The following is an 18,119-nucleotide window of genomic DNA, read 5'->3' on the forward strand; positions in this document are numbered from 1 at the left end:
TTAAAATCGTCCACAAATCTGACAAAATAACTAATGAGAAACAGAAGTCACCCCAAAATGAAGCTTCTTCTATCATTTCCTCCTGCTGAACACGCCAGGCTCCACCCTGAAAAATACATTTTCTCTGAGAGAGAAAGAGAAAAAACAAAGTGATGGATGGAGGAAAAGAGGGTGTGACCATCCACAGGGCCTCCATCTGATTCTCTTTATCTCTCTCCACCTGAGTGCCAGTTAATCCCCCCCTCATCCCTCGGACTCCCAGCTGGATACAGCAGCTTCTCCTGAACAGCAGCTCGCATTAGCGCCAAGAAACTTTCCCCTGCTGTCTGTTAGCAAAATCCGATTGGAGATTACAGAAAAACAGACCCCCCCCATCTCAGAAATCACCTTTCTCATCATTTCCTTATCTTTGTAATCCCAGCTCTCCTCCTTTTCAATGTCACCAACTTTCACTCTCATGTATGCCTCCATTCTTTGCTCTTCCCTGACAGCTGAATGACAAGATGGATGAAGATGAGTAAAGTGTGTGTGTGTGGAGGGGGGGGGGTCTTCTCATCCTGAGTGGAGCCAGGATGATGTCATGGGGGGCATTTATCCTCCTGGTGTGGAGGCTTCCCTTCCTCTGCTAATTACCTTGTACAAACTCAGATCTGATACGGCGGATATGAGGCCCAAATACAATTATTGTGGGCTAACAAAGAGATATTGAGATTCAGGGAATGAGGGAGAGACCGCAAGTGAGATAGAAGGAGAGGCTCACGCACGTCCATCCGTGCACTCGTACACACACACAGATCTGCCACCCACACACACAAACACACACACTTGTCCTTCCCCTCCATTCCCTCAGATAGGCTAATGTTATTACTGGGGTAATTATCCTCATTAGTGCCAGCAGCTGTAGAGAGCCCATTGCTCGCTGTTCAAACTCCACCTCAAACCTTTCTATCTTCTCAACCCTTTTATCCTCCACATCTTTCTTTTCTTTTGTCTTTTCATCCTGGTTTAAACAAAATAGTGATTTATCTTCTGTTAAGATTTAAATTATTGTTTCCATGAACATTTTGGGTGTTTTTAGCTAAAAAAAAGACTCCATCTGACTTTAGTTTGATTTATTATAGTTCATTTGATTCATTTCTGAAATAAAACAGAATAAAAAGTGCAAATTTAATTATTTTAACCACAAGGCGGCACTGTTAAGCCAAATAATCAGCACTCATCCTGCTTCACAGGCCATCTTTCTCCACAGAAAATTAGCTGTCACAAACCTTCCTCCCTGCGTTTAATGATGCTTTCAAATGTGATGGCCAGCGAAATGGAAAGTAATGGTGTTTGTGCGACTTTGGCTGTTGGCTGGTGCTTCATGCAGGACAACTCTGAGGGACAGTTCCATTTTTTTGCAGCCTAACTTTACACCCAGCCTGCAGCTTTACGGGGAAATAATGAGATGAACACCTGAGGCGTGCAGCTTTATGCACAGCACCCGCCTCGCTCCGAGAGATTACCTTTTGTTTTATTGCCAGAGGCTGTTGCGGACAGTAAGTAACCTGTATACAGCTAAGCCCCCGCATCAGGCGCTAAATGTCACGCATAGTCTGTTTTTATTGGCTGGTGTGGCCTGTTGTGCCCTTCTCCTTTTGCTGGAGGCCTTTGTTAAAGAGATGGTTGTTAATGCTGCTGGCCACACACACACACACACACACACACACACACACACACACACACACACACACACACACACACACACACACACACACACACACACACACACACACACACACACACACCTCAGGGTGTTTACCGTGCACTGGGCTGTGGATAACAGGTGAGACTACTGCTGGCTGTTCAACCAATCAGAGAGCGGCAGCTGCCTGTAAACCTTTATTTGGCATTTGTGCCTCGAGGGTTTTATAAGAACACAGAATCAGATAGAATTCCGGTTTATATGTTCTCTTTTTCCTCTCATTAGTTTCTATTTATCTATGGAACGCTCCCTCGAAGCCCCCCCCCCCCCCCCCCCCGTGAGGAGAAAAGCAGAAGAATGACATCACAATCCGCTCATCGTTCTATCATCGCTTCCTGAAGTTTGGAGATGATTCCCCGAAATGCTCCCTCGTCGAGAGACAAAATGTTTCCAGTGTTCTCTGTGCAAACAGCAAACATTCCTTCCTCCCTCCGTTCCCATTCAGACCATCCTGAATTACTGCAATTTGGTATCATGGCAACAGCGGAGGTGAGACCAGGCCAGGCCAGGCCAGGGATTGTTGAGGAACAGTCTTTTATCAATCTGCCTTAATGGATGACCTGCGTCTGGCATGCATGTATGGATTAGTTTGGCTGGAGCACCTGTCCCTGCTCTGTCAACAGCAGCTCAGGTTACCTGCCTCGGCCTCCACCTGGCTGACACCACTTCCTGTGACTGACACCTGAAAATGCTCATCTGTAGGAATAAACAGATGATTTCAAAGTACTTTTGGGTACAAAGTGTTCTCTGTGGGGAAACCCTTTTAGATCAATGTGATATAAAAGTGTAGCTCACCACAAGGAGGTCGCCCCCCTTCCCCACCCCACAGCCTCTAAAAGGATGAGCGAATACAGCTAATGGATGGGTGATCTGGAGTAAACAGTGCATAACTCCTCTCATTCTATAAAAACACCTTAAAGCGCCGTGTTTCAGTCTCAGGTTGATTATGGAGTTAATCTGCTGAAGCGGTTCGGTGAAGCGAGGCGGAGTCAGGGATCAGCGTCCTCGTGTCCAACATCCGGCCCGAGCAGAGACACAAAGCTCCTGAAAGGACAGGAGGAATATTTTCCAGTCTGTGCTTTGGAGTATTCAGATTAGGAATTCAAGCAAAATAAGAAAATCTTCAATTATTCAGAAAAAAAAGAGTCCAGGCGGCAAACCTTCACCGTCACCGTCCATCTTCCCTCAGCTCCCAGTTACTCACACACTCACCTATTTCCATGAACTCACCTGTTTACTAATCACCTGCCTCAGTATCATCCTGGTTTAATCAACTTGCGTCGGCTCCTCCTGTCGTTTCCTGGTTAATACCGGTTGGATTGTTTAAATGCGAGTTCTTACCTGCACATCGGGTCCTACATCATTGTTTCCTGACAATAATTATCATTCATTTTGGATTTTGATGATTGCATCAGGCAAACAAATGAGTCAATAATTAATACACGATTGTTGTACCTACACACACACACACACACACACACACACACACACACACACACACACACACACACACACACACACACACACACACGCACACACACACACACACACACACACACACACACACACACACACACACACACACACACACACACACACACACCTGCTGGGAGTGTGTGTGAAGGTACAAATTAGACTTCTGTGTAAGTATGCCATCAACAGCGGTTTATTAGAGTTACAACTTTTCATGGAAGTTGTGCAGCTACAGGATCCAGCATGTTTTAGTTGTTTACCTGCTTCAACACACCTGATTCAAAGGTCAGCAGCTCATCAAGCTTTGCAGAAGCCTGTTAATCACTTGCTGATTAAAGTCAGGTGAGTTGGAGCAGGGAAACAACTAAAATGTTGGTCACCCCTGAGCTACAGGGTTCTCACATCTCAAAATGGCTCACTGATTTCCACTGTTACTCCTCAAATATCGAGGTGTTTGAATGTGACCTGAATGAGTCTGAACTGATCCTTCGCTTGTTTACTGAGATAAACAAAAAACAAACAAACAAAAAACGATGATTTTTGCCAGTAAATGTAAACACCTGAGTCAGTGGTGCCCCCCAGGGGTGGCCACGGGCACCCCTGGAATATTGTTGTTCATTCCACTCTGAGTTCAACATGCAGGCTAAATGTGAAAACAGTCTTCCACCCTTATTTCCTGCATTAGCCACTATTAGGAGATAGACCAGAAAGCAATTGGATCAGAAAAAGCCAGACCGATCTACGTCACGCTAAAAATTAGCATTCGTGGACTCACCTGTCTTTGCTTGGCAGGAAAGGCTAGTTTGTAGAAGCTAACTGTTAGCATTAGCATCTCCACAACACAGCAGAACTCCTCCAGGCTTCTGTTGTTTGTGGAGATGAAACATCAACGATAAAATCAAACTGAGTCAGAGGCAGAGTCACGTTGCTGTTAGCCAGTCAGTGGCGAGATGTTCGTATATCAGGAAATAAAACTCCATATCCTGCTGCTTTCTGCGCCCCACTCCACAGGTTAACTTCTAGATGCTGAAACTGGGGGTGTGTTTCAATGCCAAGGAACCTCGCTTTGATGTCTTGGCCCCGCCCTGGTTGCCTAGGAGATACATCATCAGGAGCCGCCATGGGGTGTTCCAATGTTCATGTTCAACCGAGGCATGTGTTCTTCGTTTGTTAGCCGTTTAGCTAGCTGAGCAGTCTTGTGTTGGTCAAAAATTTCCCAGAATACACCGCGTTATTTTCAAAAGGATGGCAGATGAGGAGCCAGCAACTACTTCGGGGCAAAATTCCAAGTTTAAATGTAAGTCAGCTAGCTGTAGCTATTGTGCTGATATGTGAAATGTTTTTTTTAGATCAAAAGCAGGTATCTATGGTTGGTTAGATGCTAGTAGTTGCAGCTTCGGCGGCTAGCGGGTAGTAACTCGCTTACATATTTAATTTAACAAACATATAAATAATTTAAAAGACTCATTATAAATTTATATTGAAACTTGTACAAATAAAATATAATGTTATCTCCCGTGTCACGTGTCGTTACATGACCGCGGCTTCCGCGCGGTCACATGATGCAAGTCTGTTCCATTTAACAGTTTTCTTTGACCAAGGAAGGACCGTGTCCTCATGAGCAAGGCAGATCGACTCACAAGTCATTCTTTTACATAAATGTGTTTAAAAAAAGTTTTTGTGGATTTTTTTGCTGGAGCAGCAACAGGCAGATTAAACTTTTAAAATTTCCAAAAGATTAAACATTTTGTCCATTTTCTAACTTGTTCGTGTTTCTGAAATCTGAAGTAAATGTGTCGGATGCATAAGTCTTGAGTTTTTATTGAAAACAAATGGAGTGATGCCAAACCAGGATAAACCCTCCTACAAAGACCAATTTAATGTCCCCCCCAAAAATGTTTTTATTGGCCCCCACATGAGCATTTTCCGGGGGCACCACTGTTCTGGCAAATTCAGAGCACATCTTCATTAAAAACAAAAGCTGTGAAAACTGATTTTTTCACACTTTTTGTGTAATTTGACACCCAACCTGTCATCCTGTGATACAAACTTTTTGTTTAAGGTGCCACAAGCCTCTAGATTTTTTCTGATTTGAGGTCTTGTGTAGAAAACGGTATCTTATATGATGCAGCTGGCGTAAAGCCCCGCCTCCCGCCGATCCAGGTCCATTTACTTTTTGAGCGACCTCCGTATTCACTATCATCTTCACTGATGATGGATCCCCAGATGACGACACAATTAGCTCATGACCGTTGTTCCATCCACAAAGCTGGATGGATGATAGATGGGCTAACTGATAGACTCTGCTTCTTGGGGTTGGGGGGGGGGGGGGGGGGGCTTTGTCCTGGATCTCTGACAGCTTCTATCTTGTGATCAATGCAGCTCCCCACATTGCCTCCACCCCCCCTCCCCACCAGCTGCCTGTGACCCCTCATCATAGCTCTGCCTCTGGTTGCCATGTGCTGGGAGTCAAAGGGTTCCCACCTATCGCTCGTCAGAATGGAACCCCCGCCATCACCCACCCCCTCGTGCACTAAATCACAATCATTCCTTTGGCAGACAGAGATGGATTGGGACATACCGCGACCCCGTACCTTCCAGGGAACCCACCCACCCTTCAAAAAGCCGCTGTCACCGACAAATAATGGAGGTGATTCCAGGAGGAGCGTGCAGGTCAAGTCTGACGCCCATGGAAGGAAGTTACGACAAAGGAATGGCGGAACGTTCTCTCTTTCTGTAGGAACAACCGTGACAATGTCTAACAGCATGTTGGACCAGACACAGACGACAGCTTCAGATATTTCCTAAAAATATTTTAATTGCCTCCTAAAGACGTTCTTTCAGCTATCCACTGTAATGGTAAAAGCACTGAAACGTTATATAAAAGTATGTATTTGTATAAAAATGTTGATTATTCAAACAACAATGCTAAAAATATTTGTGACATTGACAGAAAATAAAAGAAAGGGTAAATAATGTTTTTATTTTCTAAATAAAAGCTCATTTTGAGTTAATTTTATCCCTTTTTATTGTTCATTGTCATTTTAGAACTTCATGGTTGCAAATATTATAAAATTATAAATAACAACAATAAATGATCAGTTTTAGATATTTGTCGTCTCTTCTTTTGTTTAATAAATAGTTGATTAAAAGTTTAAAAGTGAAAGTAATGAAAATATGGAATAAATACTAGAATTTGTTCTTCTGAGATGTGGAACTGATGAGTTCAAATGTGACTAATTAAATTTGTGTCAATCTTCAAATAAGTAACTTACTTTCCTAATGATGTGTTTTTCAGAATAAAAGCGCATTAAAAATTGTGAATGTTTGTGGATTTTAAAGGTGTCTGATAGTTTAAATAAGAGAAAAAATATATATGTTCAGTGAAACAATATTTTTAAACAGAGAATTTAACAAAAGTTTATTTTTATTATTTGCACGTTTAAAAATCTGAGCCCTCAAAATACACAATGAAGCAGTTTAGTTAAAAACAACCTAAATGAGTTCATTTTTTTTACATTTTGTGATTAACTTATGTAATAATTAACCTAAATGCATCTATGAGCAACACCACATAGCTTAACTTGTCTTTCAGAATAAAACACAAACAGCACAAATTCATCTGTCATCCTGCTCTGATATAAATCTTTATGTTTGAATTATGTCACATTTCAAAGTGTTTGCATTATTATGTTAATATTTACAACCCATAAAAAACACAAATCACTTCAAATGATCAAAACTATTTGGAAAAATAAACTAAGAAACTGTCCAGAAAAACTTTTCTGTCAGGCTGAGATTGCACCAACAACAAATGTAGACATATTTCAACAGGCAAACGTTTTCCTAACCCCAACTACAAAAAAAAAAAAGTCTATTTTATGTTGATCAGCTTTAAACCTGCCAGGAACGTTTGCTGCGGCTGCCTTCTGCTGTCAGACAGGTGGTGCTGACGTGAGCAGGTCTGGTCGTCAGGCCCAGCTGCGGCTGGTGGAATTGATCCCAGCCTTTCAATTAATGCAAAATATGAACCTAGATTTTTGTTGTTGTTTTTAGGTGACAAACATCCTGTTTGTGTCTGTTAGTTATGCTGCATGTCTTCTCTCCTCTCGGTATGAATACAGTCTTGACATTGCACTGCCCATCATCATCATCATCATGCCCATTTGAAGAGTTGCAGCCTGGCGCTTTCTGGTTTCCTCCACAGCAGACTGAGTGATTGCATCATTCACATGAGCACTGCCAACAAATATCATTCGGACATGCAGAAAGTCTCCATGATGCCATAACACCATGATTGGGAGTGAAAGATCTCATTTCGGATTCACTGCCAAGAGCTCAAGGAGGATCATTCTCATGTAGATGCGTCCTTCTGCAAGAGCCTCGGATATACAATTTCCATTTAGATAAGGTGTATACACAAATAAAGAAAGAACATTGGGTTCTTCATTTGATTAACTAATCATAGTCTTTGTAATTCCACTCTGGGACCTCTGAGGACAGCGAACCCTGATTAGCCCGCTGCATGATTGCTGCAGTTTTTGGCACAAATCAGTTCAAGTTACTCGGCTCCAAACACGACACAGTGGCAGTGATTAAACATGCGATTAAGACATGGAGAGATGCAGTGTGTTTAATCCCTTTTCCCGTTGTCTAAACAGATAGCCACAGCAGCGTCTCGGATCAACAATGAGAGAAGAGCAGAAGAGTTGGAGTGGGAGGTGATTAGGGTCTTTAAAGCTCCCAGGAGTGTGGAGGCAGGTTGTTTGTGATTAGCCTGAACTTAAAGGGACATTGTGCTCTTATTGAATCAGGGAATTCATTATCTTGAGCTCAGACAGGGGAAAATAAAAACACCCACGTCCCAGGGCTAGATATGATGTCTTAAAGCCAGGATGGAAACTTCACATTTGTGGCAGAAATAAAGGAGGAAGTTTCTGATTTGTTGACAAACCAAACAAAAGCCCTTCTCAACCCCACGACTCAGCCTCCCGAGTGCTTTAGCCCTCTTCCCACTTCTCCGCCAGCCCTCTTGACGAGCTGCAGCGCGTCCGCGCGTCCTCTGAAGGCTGTATAGAAACTCTACAGCTCCTCTCCATGACTGATCTCTTTTGATAGGCCTCATTATGCAAACTGCTCCCAACTCCCGTCGCATAATTAGTGCTTAATTAATTTGAGTGAAATCTTTCATCTGTCTGTGTCCGGCCAGCTCCTTCCTTCCATTTACAACATGATATTAATTTCAGAGGTGGGGGAGTGGCAGGGGTGTGTGTGTGTGTGTGTGTGTGTGTGTGTGGGGGGGGGGGGGTGCTGATGAAAAGGCTGATATAATTAATCAAGTACTGTATCTTTTTCCTTCTTCTTTTGCAGGAATAATAATAAGTGTGATGAGCAGAGTCTGATTAACCCTATTATGCTCCCTAATTAGGGTGATCATTTGATAATCAAGGAAGCAGCACAATTATAGGAGAATGCAAATTGTGCCATCTACTCAAGAGTGTGCCAGTTCTGGGAATTCTTTGTATGGAAAATGTAGCATTCCCAAACCAAATGTCAAGAAAAAGTCCCTCTTTTGGTGTACATGTGTTGAGGATCTGCTTACAATGCTCTCCAGAGGCAAAAAATAAATAAATAAACAAACCAAATCCTGGTTTTAAATGGATCCAGCCATCTGATTCTCATTTTATTTATTTATTTTTAATTTGGCAGAATGCAGTAAATCAAATTCTCATTAAAGGTCTGAAATTTACTGTTTTAAATGTTTATTTTTATCTATGAGCAACCAGAGTTAAAATTAAATATTAAAAATATCCATTTAACAGCTAATTCTTCATGTAATGCTTGAACATAACAAAGAACAAAACATTTTAATGTGAAATGAGAAAAATCCACACAGATTATGGGGATTGGAGCTCTTTAGAGGCTCCAGAGTCGCACCAAGCCTTTAAACTGGCCCAACTGGTGGAGTTTCAGCACCACGGACAGCAGCCAGTCTTCTCAGGGACATTAACAAAGAAACATTTGGAGCTTTTGTTTTAAACATAACTTTATGAATAATTCAGGAAACAGAAAGTCGTGCATTTAGCAGAGGTTCCCACATGGGTCTAATGCATCTTTAGATGAACGGATGTAGTCAGTAGATAAAGGATAAGGCCCATTAGTTCTGCCAGGGTCCATCTTTCATGCTCCTCAATGACCCAGCTGCTGTCCACACTTTCATCCAGATAATGGAGACCTCATGTGTGGAGCTTGTGAGCAATGGGCTTGATTTCATTTCTCTTAGTGGCCAGCGAGCGACGAAAACACATATTTTTGTTGTTGTTTACTTGTGTGAGAAGTGTGTTGACTACTAAACAAATGGTTGTCAGCGAGATCCTATATACGCTCGCTGCTCTTGATTCAGAGTGTACACCTCCTCCATGTGCGTGTGTGTGTGTGTGTGTGTGTGTGTGTGTGTGTGTGTGTGTGTGTGTGTGTGTGTGTGTGTGTGTACATGAATGTACCTTAATTTGCTCCTCTTTACCCCCATAGTGCAGCTGTGCCTCAGAGAACTCTTGTGAAGTAATTGAATGAGCTGAAGCCGCGGTTGGATGTGGGGATGGTGGTGGTGGTGGGGACCTGTGGAAGTGAATGCGGTGCCCGCTGGCCTTATTATCCTCAATACAGCAGCCGCTCTGCCTGTGCTTTCTCATCCACTCAAGAATACAGAAATGAATGTGATGGACGTCAGAGGTGAGCGCAGCGGGAAGAACCGGGCCAGAGACCGTTTTAATCAGCTCCCAGATAGAACAATCACTTTATCCACCTCCACAGCTCAGAGGTGAATTAGTGTTTAACATTCCAGGGCATGCTTTCTGACAGGGGACTCCACCCCAAACAACCAATGGACTGCAGAGATTATTGAGAGACACTCTGGTGTTTCTGATGAGTAAATTAGGACTAAACATGCCCCTGGGACTGCAGAGACTGATACGCCTGATCTGCTGGAAGACCGCTTTTTTTAAATAAAGGGTTTTTTTGCAAGAAAATAAAAGTGGGTGTTGTCCCTTTGAAGGCTTTGTTCTTATGTACAGAACTGCTCAAAAGTCATTCACCATTGTTAATGCTACAGTTCAAAGGGACCAGATATTCTGTTGCCCCTTAAGGTGGTGCTGATCAGGATTTTTGGGGGTATGAAATCAATTGAATACTATAAGTATATATATATATATATATATATATATATATATATATATATATATATATATATATATATATATATAATGCACACACGCACATAATTTACTGTACAGACTTTTATATTTCCCGTTGTGAATCTTATTTGCCACTGTTACACCAAAATTTCATCACGGAGGGACAAAAAAGACATTTCTCTTCTCTTCTCTTCCCTTCTCTTCCCTTCCCTTCCCTTCCCTTCCCTTCCCTTCCCTTCCCTTCCCTTCCTTCCCTTCTCTTCTCTTCTCTTCTCTTCTCTTCTCTTCTCTTCTCTTCTCTTCTCTTCTCTTCTCTTTTTAAGGGTGGCAGTAGCTCAGGAGGGAGAGCAGGTTGTCCAGCAATCAGAGGGTTGTAGGATCAATCCCGGGTCCCAGCAGAGAATGCTGCTGTTGTGTCCTTGGGCAAAACACCTACATTACCTGCAGTGGTGCCAGTGCTCGTGAGCCTCTCCTCTGTCAGTGCACCCCAGGGCAGCTGGGGCTACACTGTAGCTCATCACCACCAGCATGTGACTGTGTGTGTGAATGGATGAATGAATGGGTGGTGGTGGTTTAGGACTCTGGAAGATAGTATATAAAAATTTTCTACTCTAATCTATTATTTTCTACTCAGCTTTATTCTATTCTGTTTTGTTCTTTTCTATTCGAGTTCTTGTCGGCATAGGTATAATGTGCTCCAGAGTAAGTGCAGGACAGAAGGAATGTCATTAATAAAAGAAAAATCTACATACAGAAGTTATTTAATGTTTGATGGTTTAAAATTGTTGCACTGTTAAATATGTCACCACAGAAAATATTGATGATTTGTTTGTATTTACCTTCTCTTCAGCTACAGCAATCTGCACTTTACCTTTAAGTGCAGATTTTGCAGAAGGACCATTTCAGCTCCACAGAACCTTCTCAGACTCGTCATTAAAGCCTGGAAATGTCCGTCCTTGTCTGCCAGCAGACATCAGCATCGCTGTCAAAAGTACAAATGACATCAGGGACATTCCCAGGCGAGTCCGTGAGGTCCATTAGACTTAAGCCCAGAGCCGTTCCACTTTACGGGGTTTTTCGCAGCAACCTGGTCTCATGGGCAACCTTCTAAAGTACACTTTAAAGTCTACACAGTGACCTCTGCCTTGCTCTGATGGACAAATGGGCAATTTTCCCATTGATCTTCCAGCTGCTGCAGCCTGAACTCTTCTCCAAAAGCTTAGAGGAAACCATTTACCATATCTGCTTGTTAAAAGGTGCAGTCATTCAGAATTCCCTTAGATTACTCTCAGGTGGATTTCCTGGTCCTCCAACAGACCCACTAACTTATGGTGGAGGATGTGTGATCTAAAGATGGACTTCATGTTCAATGTAGGAAAAACTGCCACAAATATCAACAGCAACATGATTATTTATCGTTTGTAAGACAAAACATTTTTCTAATCAAAGGCAAAAGTTAAACAGGCACTTACTGATTATCATTTAACACATTTCTTTAAAACGATTACAGACATTTTTAAGCTTGCCTTGATAAACATGAAAAAGTAAACAATCACACACCTTTTCTTGTAAAATCCTCTCTTTTTGTTGTTTCTGTGCTTATTCGAGTTTAGGTTTTAAGAAAGCCTGTGTTCAGGCAGGAATGTGTTGTTTTCTTTACTAAAAGTACAAAACAAATGTCAATTTTTGACCCACAAATGAGAAAAAAGCAACAGGGCAATAAACAAACAAATGAAGGAATATAAATAAGCAGCCAGCTTTAAATGTGCTGTTTTCCTTTGCTCTGTTTAATACAAACTCGTTTTAAACTATATTTAAAAACCAATCACTTCATTAAACTCTGGTGCTTTTGTTCTACCGTGCCATTGTTCCTTTGCCGGTTCCTTTCTGCTCCCAGTTTTGGGGACAAAGGCTGAAGCTGAGGTTGTGCTGCGTCCACAGCCACAGTGATTAAATCTGGATCCCTCGCTGGCTCTCTCCATGGTGCTGAAAGAGCCCCAGATCAGATTACAAGCAGCCAGAATAGTACCTCATCTAATCCATTACAATAATTGATTGACAGAGCATTGAAAGTGGCCCTGTAGTGAGCGCCAATTACAGTCATGTCCTATTGCATTTTCAAATTGGCACAGTTTGGCACAGCACATGGAAGCAATCATTCATGTGTGCAAGTCCGGGAGGCCTCTGGTGGTGGGAACTGGTCTAATCTGGGTGAGATAACCAAACTAGTTAATGTTTAACAGAACAGAGACGCAAACAGAGGAGGTGATGTCTTCAGGTTCAACTCTTCCTCCTGTAGGTGGTGCAATGAAGTCAGAGCTGCAGCTCAAACTTCTGCTGAACAATCTATAAATAATATAAATATGCTGAAAATCTGTCAAAAGCTGCTGTTAAAACGTGATTTTTATTCAAAAAACGTTTTCGAGTTTGCTCTGTGAGGAGAGGAAGAAAAGCAATCCTATAGAACAGAAAGGGAGGATGTGGTTGAGTTTGCATTAAAGCAGCGGCAGCTGTATGCTAATCAGGCGCCGATGCTTCCCGTCCACGCAGACACAGCGGCACACGCCACTGAGCAAACATGCGCATGCGTGCCTGTGGCCAAGGCCAGCGCACGCAGCCCGGCCCCCCAAAAGAAATTCTCTCTGGGGGGGAGAGAGAAAGAGGAACTCGTTAAAATGCCATCAAAGCTTGTAGTCCCAACAAACCACGACTAATAGACCCAAAGAACAACAGGAGTTAACGCCGAGGAGGCAAGAAAAGTTTCATTTAAACTGATTATTACATAAAATAATACTAAAGTTTATTTCCTTCTTATCGTCCCAGAATAATCAGCTTTCACTTGGTTTGGTTAATGTGTGATTGAAGCCGCTCGGACCAACATAACGGTGTGTTTTCCAGCAGGTGAGAAGGCACCGGGACACAGAGGCCCATTGAAAGGAAGGCCTGCGGCTCAGCTCCGATTGTGTAATTATTTGACTTGGTCATACTGCAGCTTTATGCAAATGAGGGGAACAATGAACGACGATGGAGATTAATTCCTCCCTGGTCGGCTGAAAGGGGAAAGAATGCGCTCTCTGCCAAGTGGCGCACATATAGGCCGCATTTAGGCACTAAAACGCACGCGCGCACACACGCACACACACGGCTGATTATAACATTCAGACTTTTAAAAAGTTATTTGCTGTTTTCAGTTTAATTAAAACAAATAAAAAAACTTTTTGCGTATTTTACGGATTCAATTTAGACTTTAAAGCTTTATGAACGCAATTGTTAAACGAACACCAGCGTTTTAGTAGTATTTTTGTGGATTTTACTCTGAATTTAATCGCAGATTGTCCCAAAAACAAGCCTCGGCTGCCGCCTCCTTTGTCCTGATTTCGCCCTGCACGCGCCTTGCTGTGGCCCAGATTGGCCATGAGTCCTGTTTCACAGTTAAGAGGTCAATTTGCCTTTGAAACAGAAAAAAAAGATATCCAAGCTCAGGCAGACGTGGCTATTGTTCCCAAAGACCAGAGGGTGTTCTTATTACTTATGTATGCAGCGAGATGTCTGATTTATATGTCGAGTTAAACTGTCGAGACAGACACGTGCCCAGAGATAAAGAAACGCTCCTTTTATTGTGTTTATTTTCATCAGATAAAGGTGGCTTCGCTGTGCGTAAAGGTCGTGCGTAAAGATGCGGAACAAACAAATAAGTAAACATGTTGTAAAGCAGCGAAGGGAAGATCTAAAAGTGGGTTTATTATCTGATTTTATTATTTTTCTCACCACAGCAGATCTCTAAAGAAGAAACGAGTGATTATTAAAATTTTACTTTGATTTTTTAAATTCTAGACTTCGATTATGGTGACGGACGTTTCCTTTTGGCAACTCCAGGCCCCCGGAGGAGAGTCACAAAGCAGTGGCACGTGTGCGTTTGTGTAGGGGCCCATCAGACCGTAAAAAGAGGAGGGTCCCGGCGTGTGCCTCTGTCGGGGAGGGGCCCGCGCGCGCACACATTAATGTAATAAACCGCCAGTACATCTGCTGAGCTATCTGCACATCCTCCAACGAAATCCACCAAACCCAGCCTCAGAGCCCTCCCACAATAAAATCCACTGGGATCTTGGTTTCATCCCATTGGTCGGGGATGCTGCAACGGGGGGGCGAGAACAATAGCATCATTCCGGCATAAAAAGAGTGGAGCTATGCCTTGGAGACGAAAACATTTCAGCAACAGAAGGATCGACTGGGGAGATAAAGTCCCATCAGCTTTTGGTGTTGCCATATTGTCCAACAAACCTGGATACTTCAGACTCCATCCGCCTTCCCGAAGTGCCTTTCCGCTGCCGCTCGCCAAGATGCCCAAAGGATTCCTGGTAAAAAGAAACAAGAAATCTGCACATGTTTCCTACAGGAGCCGCTCAGAGGAGGATGATCTCCAGGAGCTACCCACCCCAGTTGCCTTGCCGAGTCATACGGACCCCTCCCCGCCGATGTCTGTGGCGTCCAGTCCGGACCGCACCTCCGCCTCGCCGGATTTCACCTCAGCCGTCGCGCCGGTGCCAAGACTGGAGAAGCCGGCGCAGTTCGGTAACCCAGAGACAGTGTGCCAAGCCCTCTACAGCCCCACCCGACCCATCAGCAAGGAGCACGACAGGGAATATTTTGAGCGAAGTTTCAATCTGGGCTCGCCAATTTCTGCCGAGTCATTCCCCACAACCGCCTCCCTGTCCGGCCTGGAGCATCTCCTGTACGCTCCGGTGGATCTGAAAATCGGCACCAGCAACAGCAGCTGCAGCGGTACCCACCACCACCCCGCCTCCTCCACCACTTCCGCCGCCACCACCAGCAGCACCAGCAGCAGTAGCAGCAGCAGCATCTCGGGACCAAACAACCGGGTTGCCACCAAACGACCCGCAGATGGAGCAGAGCGCAAACCCAAACCCGCCTCAAAGAAACCCAAAGCCATTAGAAAACTCCACTTTGAAGACGAGGTGACCACGTCTCCGGTGCTGGGGCTGAAAATCAAAGAGGGGCCGGTGGAGGTGAAGCCGAGGGCGCAGACCTCCGGGGGCAACAAGCCGTTGGGGGAATTTGTGTGCCAGCTGTGCAAGGAGGCGTACGCGGACCCCTTCTCCCTGGCTCAGCACAAATGCTCCCGCATCGTCAGGGTCGAGTACCGGTGCCCCGAGTGCGACAAGATGTTCAGCTGCCCGGCGAACCTCGCCTCTCACCGCCGCTGGCACAAACCCCGGACCACCGGCGTGCCTCCGATCCTCCCGGCGCCGGGCGTCAAACCCGACGCCGGCAAAGCCCCGCTGGGCGTCAAGTCGGTGTCCGACGAAGCCAAAGACATGAGCGACAGAGACACCCCGAGTCCAGGACTGTCCGAATCCGGTTCTGAGGACGGCTCGTATGACTGCCAGTTCTGCGGGAAGAGGTTCAAGCGCCAGGCGTACCTACGAAAACACATCATGGGACACCAAGCGCTGCAGAGCAAAGTGCTGGAGGAGCACGGGTTTCAAACCAGCGACCGAGCAGCAGCCGAGCAAGCTCCGGTGTCAGCCCCCTCCTCCTCCACCTCCTCCTCCTCAGCATCATCTTCAGCATCCTCAGAGGAAGCCTCAAACCAAAGCCCCCTGAATCTGAGTCCGGTGGACCGCCTGCTGTGCCCGGTGTGCGGAGAGAGCTTCACCAGCAGGGCCGGCCAGGAGCGACACCTGCGCCTCATGCACTCCTCCCAGATCTACCCGTGCAAATACTGCCCCGCCACTCTCTACAGCTCACCGGGGCTCACCAGGCACATAAACAAGTGCCACCCCTCGGAGAACAGGCAGGTGATCCTGCTGCAAATGCCGGTGCGCCCCGCCTGCTAAAGACCACGCAGAACTTGTGCCTTTGATTGGAGAGGAAAGATAAAAATACAATTAAATTTAAACAAGTGGCTTTGGGTTAGAAAATAAAAAATAAAAAAGTTTGCTCACTGCCATAACTTTAGGCCAATGAAAGGCAGGGCTGTTTGATGTTTTAATGTCGTTTCCATGCCAATCAGTGATTGTTGAATGCTTGTCTCTATATTTGAACTACTTATAGGCCTATTTTGAGATTTGATTTCTCAAATTAGTTTATCAAGTGGATAAAAATGAAAACAAAGCGTTAGTTTGACTGTTAAAGGGTATTTTTCTAGGACAGCACATGCTCAACGATAGCTTCTAGACCTAAGAAATGTCTTCAGTTCTCAGAAATCCTTTTTTGTCCCTCGTTTCCATCAGTCTGGATTCACCGTGTTTGCTTCATCACTGCAGCTTGTTTGTGAATGACACGACTTTTATCAAACTTAGGGGAGAAAAGAAGAGGAAAGTGTGACTGAAGAATTCACTGTTAAGTAGAACCACAAATGCCTTTAGAGTACAGATAATTCTAGTCTGAAATAGCCTACATACATCCAAATCCCGCTGTAAAACTGCCTTAAAAAAGTCAACATAGATTGTTTTTAATTTTCGATGCTGGCACATATTTTATTATTATTATTGAAAATTGTTGCAATATTTTCCATCATATTTATTTATTTATTCTAATTATTTTATGTAACTTATTATTATTATTGTGATTTTCTCATGTGAATCGTTCTGGCAGTTTACATGTCGTATAGCCAAAATATTTTTTTCTTCTTTTTTTTTGGTTAAATTTTATTAGTTGTGCTAATTGTCGTGGGTCGGGTTTTAATCTTCAATCTTTACAGCTCTTGTTTGGAAAAAAGAAAGAAAAAAAACGTAAAGCTCTTACCTTAGATGCAATCTTTTTTAAGGACAAGTTATTTTTCTTAATGTTGGCTTTTATAGCGCTTTGATTGTATGTGTATATCGTTGGTGTCTATCGAAATAAAAATATTTTCAAAAGGACACGTGCTCTCGATTTTATTTTAATCAAAATTTCTAGTGAAATAAACTGTTTTCCATTTTTATGCATCAAACTCAACTTTGCACATGAGAATGTTTTCATGATGCATGCGTTGATTCTGCAGGATTATTCGGGGCAGACATTTAAAATATTAACAATAAAGTTAGTTTTTCTACAAACATTTTTCTATGAACAGTAAAAATGTTGATTTAACTAACCTTTTTCATAAAAAAACAAGTGTTAGAAAACTTGCAGGTTAAATTTCAAAATAAAAGTTCAGCTCAACCCTCCTTACAGGCTGATCTGACATAAATCATAGCTGCAGAGGCTGGAGACTTCGCTTTGCTGCAGCAGAGAAGCACTTAGAGCCTCCTCATAAATTCCCTCCTTAATGCCATGTCAGGACATGACAGCAGGACAAAGAGGTGGCGGATCAGAGCTCACCTCTGGAGCAGTAAAACATCTGTCTGCTCCAGGAAAACTCGGCACAGCTCGATTTATTCTGCAAGTTGGAGCAGATTTAGGACGCAACGGGGCAGATGTGTCACCTCAGGCTTTAATTAGATAAAAAATAAAACTTTTCTGTCCCGATTCGTATTCTGTCACCATTCAGTGTTCTTTAAAAATAATTTGAGCTTCTGAACAAAACCCAACCTGCAGCAGAACATGGGGTAACACAAGAACCCACACTGCCAGCCTGTCCTGTAATGTCTCCAGAGTCACTGATTGAGGCAAACAGAGCTGCAGCTGAGTGAAAATGAGGTAACATTAGGATTATTTCTCACACACAGAGATTCAGGGCTCCCAATTATGGTCAAGTGCTTTTC

The 18,119-nt window shown here is 43.6% G+C and overlaps 1 protein-coding gene across 1 annotated transcript; it reads left to right on the forward strand.

Moving 5' to 3' along the window:
* Positions 1 to 14,043: 14,043 nt before the first annotated feature.
* Positions 14,044 to 17,294, forward strand: insm1b (insulinoma-associated 1b). The gene has a single exon (XM_015970412.3). It carries the CDS (start codon positions 14,598 to 14,600, stop codon positions 16,266 to 16,268), a length of 1,671 nt encoding a protein of 556 aa, XP_015825898.1. The 5' UTR covers positions 14,044 to 14,597; the 3' UTR covers positions 16,269 to 17,294.
* Positions 17,295 to 18,119: the final 825 nt, after the last annotated feature.

This window comes from Nothobranchius furzeri, chromosome 18 (assembly GCF_043380555.1).
Source record: "Nothobranchius furzeri strain GRZ-AD chromosome 18, NfurGRZ-RIMD1, whole genome shotgun sequence".
Taxonomy (NCBI): Eukaryota; Metazoa; Chordata; class Actinopteri; order Cyprinodontiformes; family Nothobranchiidae; genus Nothobranchius; species Nothobranchius furzeri.

Coding starts and splice junctions, on each gene's coding strand:
- insm1b (XM_015970412.3), top strand. CDS start 14,598: ATGCCTTGGAGACGAAAACATTTCAGCAACAGAAGGATCGACTGGGGA.